Source organism: Cetorhinus maximus, chromosome 24, assembly GCF_964194155.1.
Source record: "Cetorhinus maximus chromosome 24, sCetMax3.hap1.1, whole genome shotgun sequence".
Classification (NCBI taxonomy): Eukaryota; Metazoa; Chordata; class Chondrichthyes; order Lamniformes; family Cetorhinidae; genus Cetorhinus; species Cetorhinus maximus.
Window position 1 is genome coordinate 11052454 of NC_135902.1, and position 17641 is coordinate 11070094.

The following is a 17641-nucleotide window of genomic DNA, read 5'->3' on the forward strand; positions in this document are numbered from 1 at the left end:
ATGGCAACTGATTATATGTTATGCCCAGTGAGCATGTTAGGGAATCACAGAATGAATACAGCACATAAGCAGGCCATTTGTGCCGGCTGTTTGAAAGAGCTATCCAATGTGACCCACTGTGCCCCACTTTCTCCTTAACCCTGCACCTTTTTTCTATTAAGGTTTTTTTCCCCCAATTCCCTTTGACAGTTACTACTCTTGTCATCACTTATAGCTTGACCTTGCTTTTAAATAGTGAATTTCACAACTGCAGGATGTCCCAAAGCGTCTAACAGTCAATAATGTATTTCTTGAAGTGTAATCATTGTTGTACATGTTTATTTGTAGAATAAAAATTTAAGACCTGACAACTGAGGAGACTAATGGTGAGCACAAAAAAATCTGACTGGAATAATTGATATGGCTCAGGCAGCATTACAGCACAGGATTGCTCGAGAAAATCAATGCCATCACTTAGAATGATGGAGCTTTAGCAAAGATGAGAAAAAAATGATAGTCACTGATGTCTACCAAAGTCAAATCTTCTTTTTCTCTTGCTTACATAATATATAATGATGAATGAATACAGAACTCATTTAATGTCCCGCTCTGCATTAAGCAACCATTTCTTGAAGGTACTGAATCTGAGTCGAGTCAAAATTCTTAGGATATTGGAACTATTAAACTGGCTTTGGTGGAAGTTCCACTAACCTTCACCTATCAGCACACAGAGGTCTTGAATGAACCTGTACATGTGCATGGACATAGAATCAGATGGCATTTACTGGATTTGGCAAAGTTACTTAAACTTACTATGTAAGAATCTATGCATTGCGTACGTACAACAGTTATGAAAATAATTGGATGTTTGTGTTTGCCTTTGACAGAAACCTGCATCAGTAAGTCCACAGACAATTGAGGAAATGGCTCACACTCCCCTGCCACAGGGTTGGCAGTGCTACATGTCACCGCAGGGTCGGAAGTACTATGTCAATACTTACACAAATGGTAAGTCCCATTGATGATGCATTGGTCGTAGGAATGCAATAAGTTTTAGGAACTGGAAAGGCCCTTAGGCCTAACAGATTCAACTGTTTTAAAAGAATCTGGCACGTTGGTCTGGGGTATGATTCTCGCTATGGGGCTGTAGGTTGAAACATGTGGGAGGTCCGTATTCAAATCTCGGACAAGCTCTTGTTTCACATAAGGCTTCTGTATTATAGTGGTTATCACATTTGCCTAACATGTGAAAAAGTCCCCAGTTCAAATCCGGGAAGAAACTTGAATTCTTGAATTGAGCAATGGAGGCTGGCTCATTGGATATATTCAGAACTGAGTTAGACAGATTTTTGATCTACAAGGGAGTCAAAGCTTATGGGGAGCAGGCAGGAAAGTGGAGTGGAGGCCACAATCAAATCTGCTGTGATCTTATTGAATGGTGGAGTAGGCTTGAAGGGCCGAATGGCCTACTCCTGCTCCTAATTCTTATGTCCTTATGTAATTCTGATGGCTGAATAAACACATCTAATTATCCCTCCAATCCATTTGTACTCCCCACTTAAGTGGCTGTTCTGATAATTTGTTTGAAAGTTCTATTATCCTTTGTGTTCAAAGAAGTGTTTCACTTGTCATTTTATTCCCATAGCTTGTGATAATAATGCTCCTTGTTGATAGATTTTCATAATAATCATCTCACAGCAAAAAAGCACCATACAATAGTCAGCAAAGACTCATTCCTTCCTAGGCAAAGAGCCAGCCTAGCGACGAGAAAATAGTTACGGAAAACCTCTGACACCCAGCTTGTGTGGATTTGAGGCAAGCATTCATTTGGATTGTTTTCTTCAAAATTTGTTTTCCACCCCCTCCAAATGAAAGTTATGTTTCTATGTAATCAAATCCAGCTGGTGACGGCCCTCAAGTTGCAGCTTGATTGAAGTGTCCACATTGCAGATAGCATGGAGAATTTGAATATGTTCCTGCCCTTTGTCTCTTCGTTCGCTCTCACTTTCACCGGATTGATTTTGATGCTTTGCTTTCTTTTAAAGTTAAATGTCAAAACTCACCGATATTTCATAGACCTATATACATCTACCAGTGCAGTAGAAAGTGTGTGTGTTTTGCCAGCATCCAGAGAAATCTGCACCAGAAAAAAACATAATGTTTGAATAGTCCTTGTGTTGATCGGCTGTCAGGGAGTTTTTGGATGGGCTGTGTGAAAGCTGTGTTTTGCAAGGTTTCAGCATGTCAGCACCCTCAACTGTTTTTTATAAATTAAATGCTGTTGAAGACCTCCTGGGCCAAATGACCACCTGGGGTGCTGTAAAAAGTTATGATCCTATAAATGTGATGTAAGCTTAGTATTTTTGTTCAGTGGTTTGAATGCTCTTCTGGGTCCTTTAATGACCCCAAGAACACTAACTTACACTTGCTTCAAATAGCTGTGAGAGAGGTATGTTAACAGTGGCTGCATTTAGCCTTTTATCTGGCCTTGTCTTGGCTAAGCATGAGGGAAGACGAGTTATCTCTCTCATTTATTTCAACTAACGGAAATGCTTAGTCTCTAGATCATAAAGCTTTCATATCATAATCTCATTTTTAGGTCTGTTTTAAAAGGTTATTGTATAATATTACAAAATGGCTGTACCTGACCTTTTCCATAACGTGCAGACAGGCCATGTGAAGTTCAGTTTAATGCTTGATCTTGACCCTGCCTTTTAGCTGGATGACCAACATGTCAACAATTCTTAAAGATCAATTTTGCAACTAACATCACAATTAATTTCTCAAATGACTAGTCTTATTCTCCATTGGTGTTTTATCTGGTGCATAACTGCTATTGCTCAGCTCTACGTTGCCAATTGTCTCTCTTGCACTTGGCTCTGGATCCTGGCTTGTATCCAGCCTCCAATGACAATGCTTTAATGGGCCTTTGTTTCTTTGAATTGCTCCATTTGTTAAGTGCAGTCAGCTGTTAATGGTACTGCTGGTACTTAACCACCGTGTACCACCATTACCTCTGAAGCTAAGCACACATACAATTCTGGCCATTTGCCTTAAAGATGCTGATGGTTTTATTTTGTTTGGTCTTTTGTTCTTTTCCAAACACTGTCAGCCTGTGCTCCAGTGATTATAATTCTCCGAGAAAGCTGTCCCTTCTCCATTTTCCTTTGGGTAATTCTAATCCTTTACAATAACATTACATTCAGTCAACCAGTCAGCTGTGCAGAAGAGACCCAGTGGAGAAATTCTACCAAGAAACATCGCAGGTTCCTGCAGAATCAACATTTTATTTTCTGTGGAACTTTCGTAACTTATGTTGCCTAAAGATAACTAACTGCATAATCTTTTGAGTACTGTGCTACTAATTCTAAACTGAATAAATATGGCTTACGAATCGTATTCAGTGTGGCGCTGTTTGTTTAGTGGATTCTTAGATTCTGGTGAAATACGATGGCGTGTTTTACATTGCCGAGCTGATATCGATAGAAGTGGTTCCACAATCTGATGGTGTTCCTGTTTACGTTGTGAGATGGAGTCAATGCAGCAGCAGCAACACTAAAACAGCTGTGCAAGAATAACGTTTGTGCATGACCAATCCTTCAAAAGTTGCAACTTTTCAGTTTGCACTCGTGGGCCTAATGCACTGTGTTTGGAAGAAAATCCCCTCAAGCCAGTAAATCAAAAGACATGAGTTGTTTATCGGTACAGACAGGGACTGAAGCTCAGGCAAGAATGGGTAACCAGTGGATGTCTCTGAATGCAGGGAATAAAACAACCTCGTGAGGCAGTATTCTGGGCTTCTGAAAGCATGTGCACTGCCTTGCTTATGTCACAAATGTGCATTGACAGCAACAAGATAAAGGAAATAAAATCTAAACCACTATAAACCAAAATTTAGTCTCTACTATGCCTTGGAAATGGGCACCAACAGAGCATGAGTGTAAAAATTCAGTTAAATATGATTCATTCCTGACTGATCTCCACCCGTTTTATGTTTGTGTTGGGCTTGGGGCTGGCAATGAAACCCTGACAAAGCAAACAGGAGCTTCATTTAAATGTTGTAATGAGGGTGAGGACATATGGGCATTTCCGAACATTTCCAGTGTAATCAATATTGAAGAGACTCAGTACCAAGGGCTGCTATAGACATGGAAGTTCATTTCAAAGGTAGAGTAATATAAAGATTTTCAGGTCATTTGTTGCTGCTCATACTTAACATTTTGTGAGCCTTTGTGCCAGTTGTTCTTAAGAACAATCATTACTGTCACCATTGAGATTCTCCAACCTGAGTAGTTGTAATGAAGAGGGGGAGGAGATATGGAAGAATATGGAGTCACGTTACACAATAGATGGTTTATCCCCTCTCATCAATAACCCGATGTACCTGCAGACTGGAAGTGAAAACTAGGCATTGCTTTGTGAGGCAATTAGTGCCTTCAGAGCCCCCAAACCCCAAAAAATCTGGGATAAAAGATGCATTGTCACCGCTTAGATGTGTGCTTCCCTGGCCGATTTTTTGATGCTTCTTTGATTCTTTTTTTCTTTAATTTCTTTAATCCTGATACTCCAATCACAGTTCAACACGCTTTTAGTGGCACCGCTCTGCCTTTCATCCGACCCAAAGGAAGATGCCTTTCCGAAACCAGTGACAAGTTATCTCTTCTGGGTGACCAAACAGCAAAATATTTTTCACTGGCTGCAACTGCCAAGCTGCCGCTATATCTGGGGGGGGGGGCAACTACTTGGGGGGGATCTGTTTTTGCAGAGTCCAGGTCATCAAAGAACAAGATTCAGAAGAATGCCATCTGCTGTAAGGACACTTGCACCTACAATGCTGAAAAGGGGTGACGCTGGCATCACCGTATGGGTCAACTGGGATCCCAAGCCTGCCTGTAGCATCTTGTGGGCATGCTACAGTGTTAACTAAGGACAGAAAATAGTGCCACCCTCCTGCAACTGGCATCAAACAGAAGATTCATTGCTGGGCTGTACCACTGCTCACCTGCAGATTCATACTGCTACTTCAGGTTTCCATTTCCTTTTTTTATGCCTTTCACTTATTTACTTTCTTTCCCCTTTGACTTGATTATAAAGCAAAATTGACACCAACCCACAAGGCGATATTCGGGCAAGTGGCTAAAAGCTTGGTCAAAGAGCTAGGGCAGAATTTTCCATTCCGGGTTGAAGTCTCATGCTGGGGGCGGGGCCAGGGAGTGTTTCCTGCCGTGGAGGCTGCTGGGAATTCACGTTGTGTCACGTGACCCCGGTCTCACTAGTTATGCAGTCAGGGGTCTCCCAATGTATTGCGCTGGATGGCTCACGCCCTGCCATAATATCTGGGTGACATTTTTAAGAGGTGCCTGGACATGGCTGACCACCATTGAAGATAGAAGATGGACCTCCAGGAGTACTCTGAAGATAGAAGACGGACCTCCTGGAAGAGTCTGAAGCTGGAAGATCCACCTGGTATATGCTCCCCCCTACCCACTGCTGCATGTTCCGGGGTCCATGGTTGCTGGAGGCCTCCATTCTGAACTCCGGAAGCTGCCGCAGGCCACCTTCAGGTAAGTGCCAATATGTGGACACCACATTGTTGGAGTGGTGTGATTCTCTGTTGACGGCGTGGACGATCAGGCGAGGCGGGGAGGGAATTCTGGATGGGCCTTCATCTGCATCTCATTAATGGGATGCAAATAGGTTTCACGCTGGCCTCTGCTGGGAATCGCAGCCCCACAAGGCAGGCGATAACAGAAGATCCCGCTGTCATTTTACACCGGCGGGAAACCTACTTTTCACCTCCTGTCACCCCATCACCCCCCATGCCCGCCATCAAACCTGTCGCGATGGGGATGGGAAAATTCCACCCTCAGGTTTTGAGAAGCGTCTTAAAGGAGGAAAAAGAGGTAGAAAGTTTTAGGAAGGGAATTCTAGAGCTTTGGGCCTAGTAAACTGAAGGCAATGCCACAATAGTTGGAGTAATATAAATTCTTAAGAGACAAGAATTATAGGAGCACAGATTTGAGGGCTTTGGAACTGCAGGAAATTACAGAGATAGGGAGGGATGAGGCCATAGAGGGATTTTAATATAAGGAAGAGATTTTTAAAATTGAGTTGTTGCTTAATGGGGAGTCAGTGTTGGCCAGTGCACACAGGGCAGATGGATTAATGAGATTTAGTGCGAATAAGGACATGGGCAGTAGAGTTTTTGATAACCTTAAGTTTATGGAGGGTAGAATGTGGGAAGCTGGCCAGGGGTGTACTAGAATAGCCAAGTCCAGAAGTAACAAATCCATGGATGAGGGTTTCAGCAGCACATGAGTTGAGGAAAGGCCAGAGTTGGGTGATTGTTGTGGATTTGGAATGGTTTGAGTGATGGTGTAAATATGTGGTTGGAAGCTCATCTTGGGGTCAAATACTGTGCCAAGTTTGCAAACAGTCTGGTTCAGCCTCAGGCAGCTGCCAGGGAGAGGGATGGAGTTGGTGGATAGGGAATGGAGTTTGTGGCAGTGGCCGAAGACAGTGGCTTTGGTCCCAATATCTAGTTGGAGGAAATTTCTGCTCAAATAGCACTGGATGTCCTATAGCAGTCTGATCGTTTACCAGCTGTGGAGCAGTCAAGATGGGTGGTGGTGAGGTGGAGCTCAGTCGTGTAAACTGATGCTGTGTTTTCAGATGATGTCATCAAAGGGCAGCATGTAGATGAAAAATAAGAGGGAGTCTAGGATAGAGGTAATGGTGTGGGAGCAGGAAGAGAAACCATTAAAGGTGACACTCTGGCTGCAATTAAAATCGTCAAGAATGGAACAAGGTGACTGCAGTCCCACCCAACTGGACAACAGTAGAAAGGCATTGGTTGTGGTCAACTGTGACAAAGGCTGCAGACAGGTCAAGAAGGATGAGGAGAGATAGTTTTCCTGTTCTCCAGGAATTAATCTTTAATTCCTGAGGGTGTGGCAGCCCTGGTCAACAGCTGCACCAGGAACTGCGTAATGGTAATCAAATGGACTGAGTCCCCAGCAAATGCCTATTCTGACCAGATTTACACCAGTTCTTGGCCATTTCAATCTGGCTTGCAGCACGATGTGTACTGTCTCTTTGAATTATGAGAAGGTCAAATCGTATATTGAGTTTTTATTAAATAAATTATAAAGCTGATTGTACGTTGGTTTAGCTGGAAGCTAGGTCTTTTATTGTTTAGCCATTATTCCCTGCCACCGGTCTAACAAGCACTGTACTATAGTTGAACAAAAAGTGCATTTTGAATCTTCAGAGGGAATTCCTTCTTGTTCAGCTGTTTCATATTTCTGAGAAGTCTATTTGAAATAATATACTGGAATAGTTGTCGATATCAGTGATTAACCATGGTTGCGCCCAACAGGCCTTCACAATTCCTCATACTCTTCATCTTCTATACAAAAGAAAATGCTGATCTCTGCAAACTTTGACATCAATGATTATTCAAAGTGTAAAATATTCATCCTGTAGATAACGACACTTGTACAATTTTTAAAAATGTAAAATGTGTAGATCAGTGAATCTCTTGTGAGGGCGTTCAAAGAAATCTGTTCTTGTCTTCTTTTACTGGACAAAGAGATGTTGCATATCCCTCTGTAGCTGGAATAACTTCCCAACAAGAAACTGGTTGAACACATTTACCTCAGATAGACATGCCAGTGTCATTGTCCAGCTAGAACAAGAGTGTTTCGTTTAGTATGTGAATTCTGAAAACAACCTATATGTGGAATTATCTTTCAAAAATCTTCTCATTCTATAAAGTTATTTGACAGATGTTCTGGCTTTTTGAAGCCACCACTACCATGAATCACAAAGTGAATAAAGATGTTAATGAGCAATAATTGGCAGAGGAAAGAGTTCTTCAGCACTGATGTAAATATTTAAAACTCATGAATACTTTGCAGTGGCTGATTAAAGACTCAACATCAGAGCCCTGATTTTCTGAGGCTCCATTGGTGGCACAAAGCCTCACTGGTAATGGAATGGATTAGAAAATCAGGCTTGAATTACAATGTGCCCAATTTCCCAAAGCACAGTTTGGGAGAGTAAATTAAATAGTGCTACCAGTAAGCACAAGCTGATTTATAGAATTATGTCTGACACCGAATTTCCTAATTTCAAGCAAGAGTTTTCCCTGTGTCTCTTGTTTACAAAATGCTGGTTTGCTCCACTTGATCGCTTAAACCTAGTTCAATGTAAACAGTTAATTGAATTTTCAGGTTTGTTAACTTTTGCTTCACAGGTCAATTGGTTTTCTTGGTTGCCCATCATTTGTTTTTAACCAGTGGTGTAAGGGTTTTATTTTGCCTGGCAGTACCTTCCTTCATAATTCTTGGGTGCTGCCATACAACGTGGTGAAGAGATGAGTTAATGAAGGGGCAATAATTCCTAGGGTGAGTATTGTCTGCACCCATTGCTACCTCATGATATTTTTTTTATTTAGACTTACCCCATTGACCTGCACAAGCCAGGGGAGATCTGTAAAATTTGTGTGCCCCGCACCCCCCACTGCCTGAGCTGCTAGGTGGAGACAAACTGTGTCTTGAGCCAGCTGAATCCCATTTTCGGAAACTCTCTTTTATATGTTGACGAGTGTGGTTGTAGGAGTGTAAAATAGCTTGGGGAAAACACAATAAATTTGGCTTTAGAATTTGGATTGTTGCATGCAACCATGGGGGTGAAATCAGTCTCAGCACAATTTTCCTCTCCATTGGCGTTAACAGCGAAGTATAAAATGGCTCCTGATTTACTACCGGCTTCTTTCATGTTACTGGTACAGACCATTTCAGCCTTGTAAACTTCAAGCTATTTGTGATTTTTAATATGAGGGGCCCCATACTTCACCAAAGGCACTTATACCTCTTAGGCTGATTTGCAGGGAAGCCTTATAATTGTGGTCACTTACAAAAGGATTTTAAAAAGCTAATTGGATAGTGGCGCAGTGCTCCACTTAAATCAGCCACGGGCTGTCAATGCACTCTGCCATTGAGGCAACTCTGAAATGGCATCCGTTTGACTATTGGCTGCCTATTTGAGGCTGTCATAATAAAATAACTCTGGACTGACTTAAATACTCCTTTGTGTTCATCCAGTGCTGAATTATTTATTGATGTACCCGTTTTGCTTGATTTTGCAATATATTCAAATCATTATTTATGGCAACTGTAACATTAGGAATTGAATGTAAATTTGCCAGTACAATACCATTCTAAATTATGTCAACTGCCAAAGAAGTTAGAAATTAAACCTGCCCTGTGTCTTCATTCTGTTGCTTCTGGTCTAACACTTGGAGCTAATGTAAAGTGCTGTTGCACATTAGTGTATATATCAAAGCCATCATTTTTACTTGCCCACTTAATTCGACTCCTGCAGTTGGACGATGCTAAGCGGTAGTTAAGTATAACATGGGTGGTCATGTTATCCTCATTGTGTGAGGACTGTTAGGTTTGCGAAGGAGAGGAGGACCTTTTATCAGCAAAGCCCTTTTAAAGCATCATTATGCTCCATTTGCAATGTTGATGAAAGGCCACTTTTGACTAATTTATCTTTTTCTCCATTCACCATTCATCTGGCTGAGAATATGTTTTATTTTATGGAAACATGTTTGACCCCAGACTGTTCCCAGCTTGAAGGTTCAAAGATGATGATGTTCATGGGAAATTCCTGTTGGAAGCACTTCCTGCACAAGATAAGAAAGACTTGCTGGAGTAACTTCCTCTTTATATATTTTTTTAAAGAGTTAATTAGATGGACAGGATTTGCAGTTCTGGGCAAATGGGTTTGAATCAAGATCAGGGCTCAGATATTTGTGGTGGGGGTGGGAATTGGGTGATGGGTTCATTTCCGGGTCGCGAACCTGCCCCAAGAGGAAGCAGAAGGTTTCCAGCATTTTGGTGGAGACGAGGTGTCAGTTGGGTCAGGGATGGATCTGTCAGCCAATTCGTAGCTGGGTGAGTGGGAACAGAGGTAGTACGTTGGAAATGCGGGCCACATTCTGACTTGCAGTGGTTACGATTTTGACAGGACCTTCTAAAGTAGGAAAAATGAAATGTGTGGGCTTTTCACATTTTGCGGGGGCAGGTGGTGACCGGGAACCCAGATAGGGTGGAATGTGGGAATTTATAAATGTTATTTGACATATCCTTAGATAGGGCAGGCTCTCATCTGCTCCACTAAGCCTCATCACTGTGACTTATAAGTCAATATTTGCACTCAGAACACAGCAGACACTGTTGTTGTTAACCTTGAGCCAATCTGCCTCAGACAGCTCCTGAGGTCGGCCTGCTCCTGTGAATGAATCAAAGGCGAGCTCCTCTGGTGTTTTAATTGGCCTGATCATTGGCTGTGGGAGAGTTTGTAAGTCAGCCTCCCCACCGCTCTTGTCCTGCCTCAGGAAAAGTTGCCTGGGCTGGGAACTGAGGCGGCATACCCTTGCGCAGGCTGTTGATGTCATTTTTTTTGGTCGCCTGCCTCTGTTCCAACCTAATTCAGCCCATGGAAATTCTGCCCGTGGTCATACATCAGCTAATTCTTGCTGCATCAGACAACACTATAAGGTTGAAGAGGAAAGAGTCACTGAAAACCTTTCATCTTAGTACAGGCCATACCGGACAAAGACAGGGAGTTACCAGCTTCTCAAAGGGACCACAGTAAACTTTTGAGCAGAACTCTTCATTACAATTGAAGCATTGCATTTTCTTATTTTCATGTACACCGTGGGTAATTGTAACTTTGGGCATTAATGTAAAATGACTGATGAACGAATTAGCTGGTCATTGTATACCACGCCGATGTTCCTTTTTCAAGGTGAAGTGTCTGGCCTTTCATTGGGATGTAAAAGATCATATGGTACTATTCAAAGAAGAACATAGAAATTCTCCTGGTCAACAATTATCCCTCAACCAACGCCACAAGGGGCGACTGGATTGAAGTTTTCAGGATATTAAGAGGAACAGATGATAAAGATAAACTCTTTTCACGGGTTGGAAGCCTAGGACTAGGGGGAATAGTCTAAAAATTACATCCAGACCTTTCAGGAGTGAAATTAAGGAAAGCTTCAACACACAAAAGTGTGATGGGAATTTGGAACTCTGTTCTGCAAATGGCAATTGATGCTAGATTGCTTCTTAATTTTAAAATTAAGAGTGATAGATCACACAAACATGAACAAGGAGCAGGAGTAGGCCACTCGGCCCTTTGAGCCTGCTTCACCATTCAATAAGATCATGGCTGATCTGAGCGTAAACTCCAGCCTACCCCCAATAACCTTTCGTTCCATTGTTATCAAGAATTTATCTACCTCTGACTTGAAAACATTCTGCTTGCACTGCCTTTTGAGGAAGGGAGTTCCGAAAACTCACAACCCTCTGACAGGAAAGTTTCTTCTCATCTCTCTCAAATGAGCAACCCCTTAATTTTAAACAGTGACCCCCTAGTTCTAAATTCTCCCACAAGAGGAAACATCCTCTCCACATTCATCCTGTCAAGACCCCTCAGGATTTTATATGTTTCAATCAAGTTGCCTCTTACTTTTCTAAACTCTAGTTGGTATAAACCTAGCCTGTGCAATCTTTTCTAATAAGACAACCCATTTATTCCGGGTATTAGTTTAGTAAACCTTCTCTGAACTGCTTCTAATACATTTACGCCCTTCCTTAAATAAGGAGGCCAATATTGTACACAGTACTCCAGATGTAGTCTCACCAGTGTCCTGTACAGGATTACATCCTTCCCTAAATAAGGGGAGCAATACTGTATACAGTACTCTAGATGTGGTCTCACCAGTGTCCTGTACAACTGAAGCATAACCTCCCTACTTCTTTGTTAACCAAATGTATTAATGGATATGGGGCAAATGTTAGGTCACAGGTCAGCCACGATCTCACTGAATGGTAAAACAGGCTTGAGAGGCTAAACATTCTGTACCTAAACAGATTATCTGGTCATTTATCTCTGTTGTGCTGGGACCTTATGGATCAGATTTCCACCGAGTTGTGGAGACTCCGGGGACCTTTAAAAAGGACCTGGATCAGGAAGTCCTGCTGCCAGTTCCAACGGATCCTATTTTTGTCTGGGGGGGGGTTGGTGGGTGGAGAGCAGGAGGTGGGATGTGACTCCTACATGTGTGAAACCCAAATTCAGGTCCATCAGTACTGAGTTTAATAAAAAAACAATTTTCACTGGAGCTAGACCCTTATCCTACAGTGTGGGAGTTATGGATCTTTAGAGAGGTCGTAAGTGCTCTTGAAGGGCTGGTAAGGACTGTAGAACTGTCAAGCTGTTAAGTCATTTAAATTGCCAGCCTTTTAGAAAGTGAAAAAAAAATCTGCCTGCCTTTTCCTGTGGGAATTTTCTAGCAGTTTCAATAGCTGTTTTTGACGTAACCTAAGTGCTACATTATAGCATTATTAATATTTGGCTACTTACCACAATTTGACAGCCCTAAGAGGTTATTAAAGGATTTAATTTAAAGGATTTAACTCTTGTATGTGGGGCTATGAATACAAATGTTTGTTTTTATAAGGGATTAAATACCTGAGGGGATTTAAATGTATTGAATGGGTTTTCATGAATGGGGGTGTTTGCTTATTATAGAGAAGGCTGTAATAACTATTTAGATCTTTATCCTATTTCATTTCAGCATTGTTCATGAGGTCTGTCAACGGGGGTGAGTTGGCATGGAGGGTATAAGGGCAAAGGGTGGTGGGTGTGGATATTGACATGGAGACGGTCAGGAGCTCTGGGGCGTGGTGGTGGGAGGGGAGTGATGGGATGTGAGGGGAAAGGGTTAGAGAATCTAATATTTAACCAAACCAACTGGGGCGAACTCCCAGAGAACCAAGATGGGTCTTTAAACAGCCCGCTTCGGCACTCGGGAGCCCCTATGGCATCCGGAAGTGGTGGACTTGGTTCCATCCCACACTCACCCCACGCCCCCCATCCCTGGAGCAAAAATCGCATGATTCAGGGCATTTCTTCCCAAGCTGGGTACGCTGAGCCAGGCAATGTCCCGACTCGAGCTACCCAACTCGGGAGCGAAAATCCGGGCCAATGTTTCTAACTTTACCATAGTGATTACATTTTAAAAGTACATGGGGCATATTGGGATAGCCTGAGGATGGGGAAGACACTATACAAGTGCATTTTTTTCTTTTGGCGGGTTCGAATGTAAGTAAATAAATATTTGAAACATTCATAGTTCCAACTTAGGCACATCAAATTGCTAGTTTACCCCACAAAGTTTGAGAAAACAGTTCCCCATTAAGAAAAGGCTAATTATTAAGAAATATCCCTGCCTCCCTTTTGACAGGACTAGTACCACCACACTGAATCAGAAACAGAAGATACCATCTACTTTTAAATGAATATGTTCTAATTAATTAGGCTTTTTTTAAGCGCTCTATTCCTTAAGGTCCCTCTTGTTAATTTCCTGACATTGCCTAACTCAAAATGTAATGAAATCTTTGTTGAGGAAGTTAGGAGCTTTATGGACCGATTTTAACCCTGTTCGCCCAACTGGAACAAGTCAAGCAGGGCGGTTAAAATGGCAGCTGGGCTGTGTTTTTGACATGTTCGTAACCACCACCATTTTAACTGCTCTCTACTTTTGGTCTTGGAGAGGATGCCCACCACAGCCAGGCTGGGGGTCTTATGAATATATAAAAGTAAGGATCCTCTGGCCTTCTTTGGACCCCGACACAATTTCAGCGCCGGATCATTCAAGTTGCACACCGTTCTGAAGCCACCAGTGAAGCCTAGCGATAAACTAACATGGGTCCAGGGGAGGTCCAAACTTCCCTCCCCTTCCCTGAGCATGAGGGCTCCCACCCTTTCCCCCCACTAGCCCCCTCCATCCCCCCCTGTCACTACTTACCTTATACCAGTGATTGTTCCCTTCTATCTCTGGTGGTGGCTTCCTGTGAAATCCCACTTCCACTTTCTGGCTAGGTAGCTATTCTCCTCCCTTTCACCTGGGCCCCAGGAGGAGATGAGCCTGGATGTTAAAAAAGCCCAGACTTCAATCCGACAGCCATCATGGGCCTCCTCCCCCTGGCCCCTGCACGACGCACAAACACCCAGAATTAAAGTCAATGCTTTAATGCAAATGCTTGCTTCAGAATTGCTTCCTGCCTTTGATCAATTGCATTGCCCTGTGTTCACTATGTCTCTTGTCTCCATGTTGTTTATTCTCTTTGCTGGTCACTCATTCTCTGGACGACAGGCAATTTGTCTCTGGATGCGTGACTGGCAACTTCAAAAGGATGAATTCCTCTTGATCTCTGAGCCTCAGCTTGTTTGTATTATTATGGTGGGCAAAATATCAGGCGAGAAAAGAGCGGATTGGAAGGAAGGGGTTCCTGAAACTGAGGACTTCTGTCCCAGAAAGAACAAACAATCATGTACGATACAAATAACAGCTTTACATTTCTCCAAGGAAGCATGAGACGGCATTCTCTTCCATTGCTGCTGAGACGGAAGGATAATGCAGGCAATGAGGCAACACCTTTCAAAACCTCCAGGTAATCCAAAGAGCTTTACAGCCAATGAAGGGCTTTGAATTGCAATCACTGCTATAATGTAGGAAATGCGGCAGCCAATTTGCGCACAGCAAGATCTCATAAAAAGCAATGTGCTAATGACCAGCTAATGTTTTTTTTAGTGAAGCTGGTTGAGGGATAAATATTGGTCAGGACCCTGGGGAGAATGCCCCTGCTGTTCTTGAAATTGTGCAGTGAGATCTTTTATATCCATCGATTTAACATCTAGTCTGAAAGAAGGCATTTCTGACAGTGGAGCACTCCCTTAGTACTGCACCTCAGTGTCAGTCTAGCTAATGTACTGAAGTCTCCACGAGTGACTGCTGTTTCCTGAGGTGGCAACGAGGAAGGTGGCGGTAGGTTCCAGGAAGTGCCAATGCTGGCAGTGAGGTGGGAGGAGAGAGAGTTTTGCAATGACTTCCACTCCCTTTATTGTGGCTCTCAGCATTTAGTGACGGCCGTGAGCTGAACCGAGGCCCCCAGTGGGGCATCACCTTTGACCTCCGGGATGCTTCTGCCCCTTTAAGGTCCTCCAATGGTTCTCTGGTATTCCTGTTGATGGGAATTTCCCCACGCATTTTTAATGAGCATGACCCAGGGAAACCGAAATGCTTAGGAGCGACCAGAACCTGCATTAATAGAGATTTACCCCAAGAGAACCATGGCCAACTAGAAACTAGGGCCCTGAAATTTACAGGGAGAGAGTGTTTACACTAGATTGGCAGTGGGGTGGGAACCTGAGGGTAAATTCAGAGTGCAGAGGAGAAAAACTGGCAGCGGGAAGTAGTGAATCATCAACTGATAACAAGGATGTATCAGAGAGTAGTATCAAGGTAGATAGAATACTTGGAGAGTTTGATAGGATTAGCGTAGGCAATAGTAAGTTATTAGATGGGGTCAGAATAAAGGGGAAAGTGAAAAAAACCTAAATTACGGCTAATGTGCATGTATGTCAATGCACAGAGTGTGGTTAATAAGATTGGTGAACTGCAGGTACAGGTTGACAAATAGAATTATGATATTATAGCTATAACAGAGACCTGGCTCAAAGAAAGGCAGGACTGGGCATTAAATATGCCTGGGTAGAAGGTATTTAGGAGAGACAGGAAAGGAAGAAAAGCGGGGATTGGCAGTATTTATTAAAGATGGCATTACAGTACTGGAGAGAGAGGATGTTCCAGAGAGGGTCAAGGATGGGATCTCTCTGGCTAGAGGTAATGAATGAAAAAGGTGCAATAACATTAATCGGTAAAGAATACAGACCACCTACTAGTGGAAGGGATGTGGAGAAACAGATTTGCAAAGAAATTATGTAGAGGTGCAAGAATTATAGAGTCATCATAACGGGGGACTTCAATTACCCAAATATAGACTGGGATAGGAATAGTACAAAGGGACAAGAGGGGCGAGAGTTCTTGGAATGTGTTCAGGACAATTTTCTGCAGCAGTTTGTTTCCAGTCCAAAGAGAGGACGTGCACTTTTTCGACCGGGTTCTGGGGAATGAGTTGGCCCAAGTGGATCAAATATCAGCGAGAGAGTCTCTAGGGAACAGTGACCATTGTATCATAAGATTTAGGCTAATCATGGAAAAGGGCAAGGAACAATCCAGAGCAGGGATAGTTAATTGGGGGAAAGCCAACTCAACGGGATGAGAATGCATCTAGGTCAAGTGAGTTGGAATCAAACGTTGGCAGAAAAGACAGTGGCTGAACAATGGGCCACCTTCAAAGAAAAAGTATTGCAGGCAACGTCAAGGTATATTCCCCTGAAGGGGAAAGGTAGGACAAATAAATCCAGAGCACCCTGGATGTTGAGAGAGATAGAGGTAAAGATGAAAAGGAAGAAGTGTGCATATTACAGATGTCACGTAGAAAATACAGTGGAGAAACCGGCTGAATATAGAAGGACCAGAGGGGAAGTGAAGAAACTAATAAGAAAAGCAAGGAGAGAGCATGTAAAGAGGCTGGCAGCGAACATAAAAGGGAATCCCAAGGTCTTCTATAACCATGTGAATAATAAAAGGGTGGTAAAGGAAAGAGTAGGGCCGGTTAGTGACAAAAAAGGAGACTTTCATGTCGAGGGTGGAGAAATAGTGGAGGTGTTGAATGAATACTTTGCATCTGTCTTTACAAAGGAAGAAGATGCTACCCAGGCCGAGGTGAGAAAGGAGGTAACTGGTACACTAGAAGAACTTAGAATCAAGAGGAAGGAGGTGTTGGAAAGGCTATCTTTACTTATAAAAGATAAGGTACTAGGACTGGATGAGATGCATCCAAGGGTACTGAGGGAAGTGAGAGTGGAAATCGCAAAGGCACGAGTGATAATCTTTCAGTTTTCCTTAGACACGGAAGGTGCTGGAGAACTGGAGAATTGTGAATGTTACACCCTTGTTCAAAAAGGGACGCAAGGATAAAGCTGGCAACCACAGGCCAGTCAGTTTGAACTCAGTGGTAGGGAAACTTCCGGAAACTATAGTACAGTATAAAATCAATAGTCAGTTAGACAATTGCAGGATAATTAAGGAAAGCCATTAATGGAAAATCATCTTTAACTAACTTGCTGGGGTTTTTTGAGGAGGTAACAGAGAAGGTTAATAAGGGAAATGCTGTTGATGTGTTTATGGATTTTCAACTTGCATTTGATGCAGTGCCACACAACAGACTTGTGAGCAAAATTCTAGGTCGTAGAATAAAAGGGAAAAGTAGGCAGTTGGTTAAGAAATTGGCTGAGTGACAGGAAACAGAGTAGTGATAAATGGTTGTTTTTCAGATTGGAGGAAGGTTTGTGGTGGAATTCCCCAGGGGTTAGTGTTGGGACACTTGCTCTTCCTGATATATATTAATGACCTAGACTGTGGTGTGCAGGGCATGATTTCAAAACTTGCAGATGAGACGAAGATTGGAAATGTTGTCAACTGTGATGGGGATAGTCTTGAATTTCAAAAGGACATAGACATGTTGGTGGATTGGGCAGACAAGTGGCAGATGGAGTTCAATGCAAAGAAGTGTGAGGCGATTCATTTTGGCAGGAAAAATATGGTGAGACAGTATAAAATAAAGGGAGAGCCTCTAAAGGAGGTGCAGGAACATAGGAACCTTGGTGTATATGT

The 17641-nt window shown here is 42.7% G+C and overlaps 1 protein-coding gene across 6 annotated transcripts in view; it reads left to right on the plus strand.

Annotated features, from left to right (window-relative positions):
* gas7b (growth arrest-specific 7b) overlaps positions 1–17641 on the plus strand; it is a 418502-nt gene that overhangs the window by 181867 nt on the left and 218994 nt on the right. For all 6 annotated transcript variants that reach the window (XM_078570742.1, XM_078570743.1, XM_078570747.1 and 3 more), the window contains exon 2: positions 867–987. In XM_078570742.1, coding sequence (XP_078426868.1) covers positions 867–987 — 121 coding nt within the window. The remainder of the gene's footprint in view (positions 1–866; positions 988–17641) is intronic.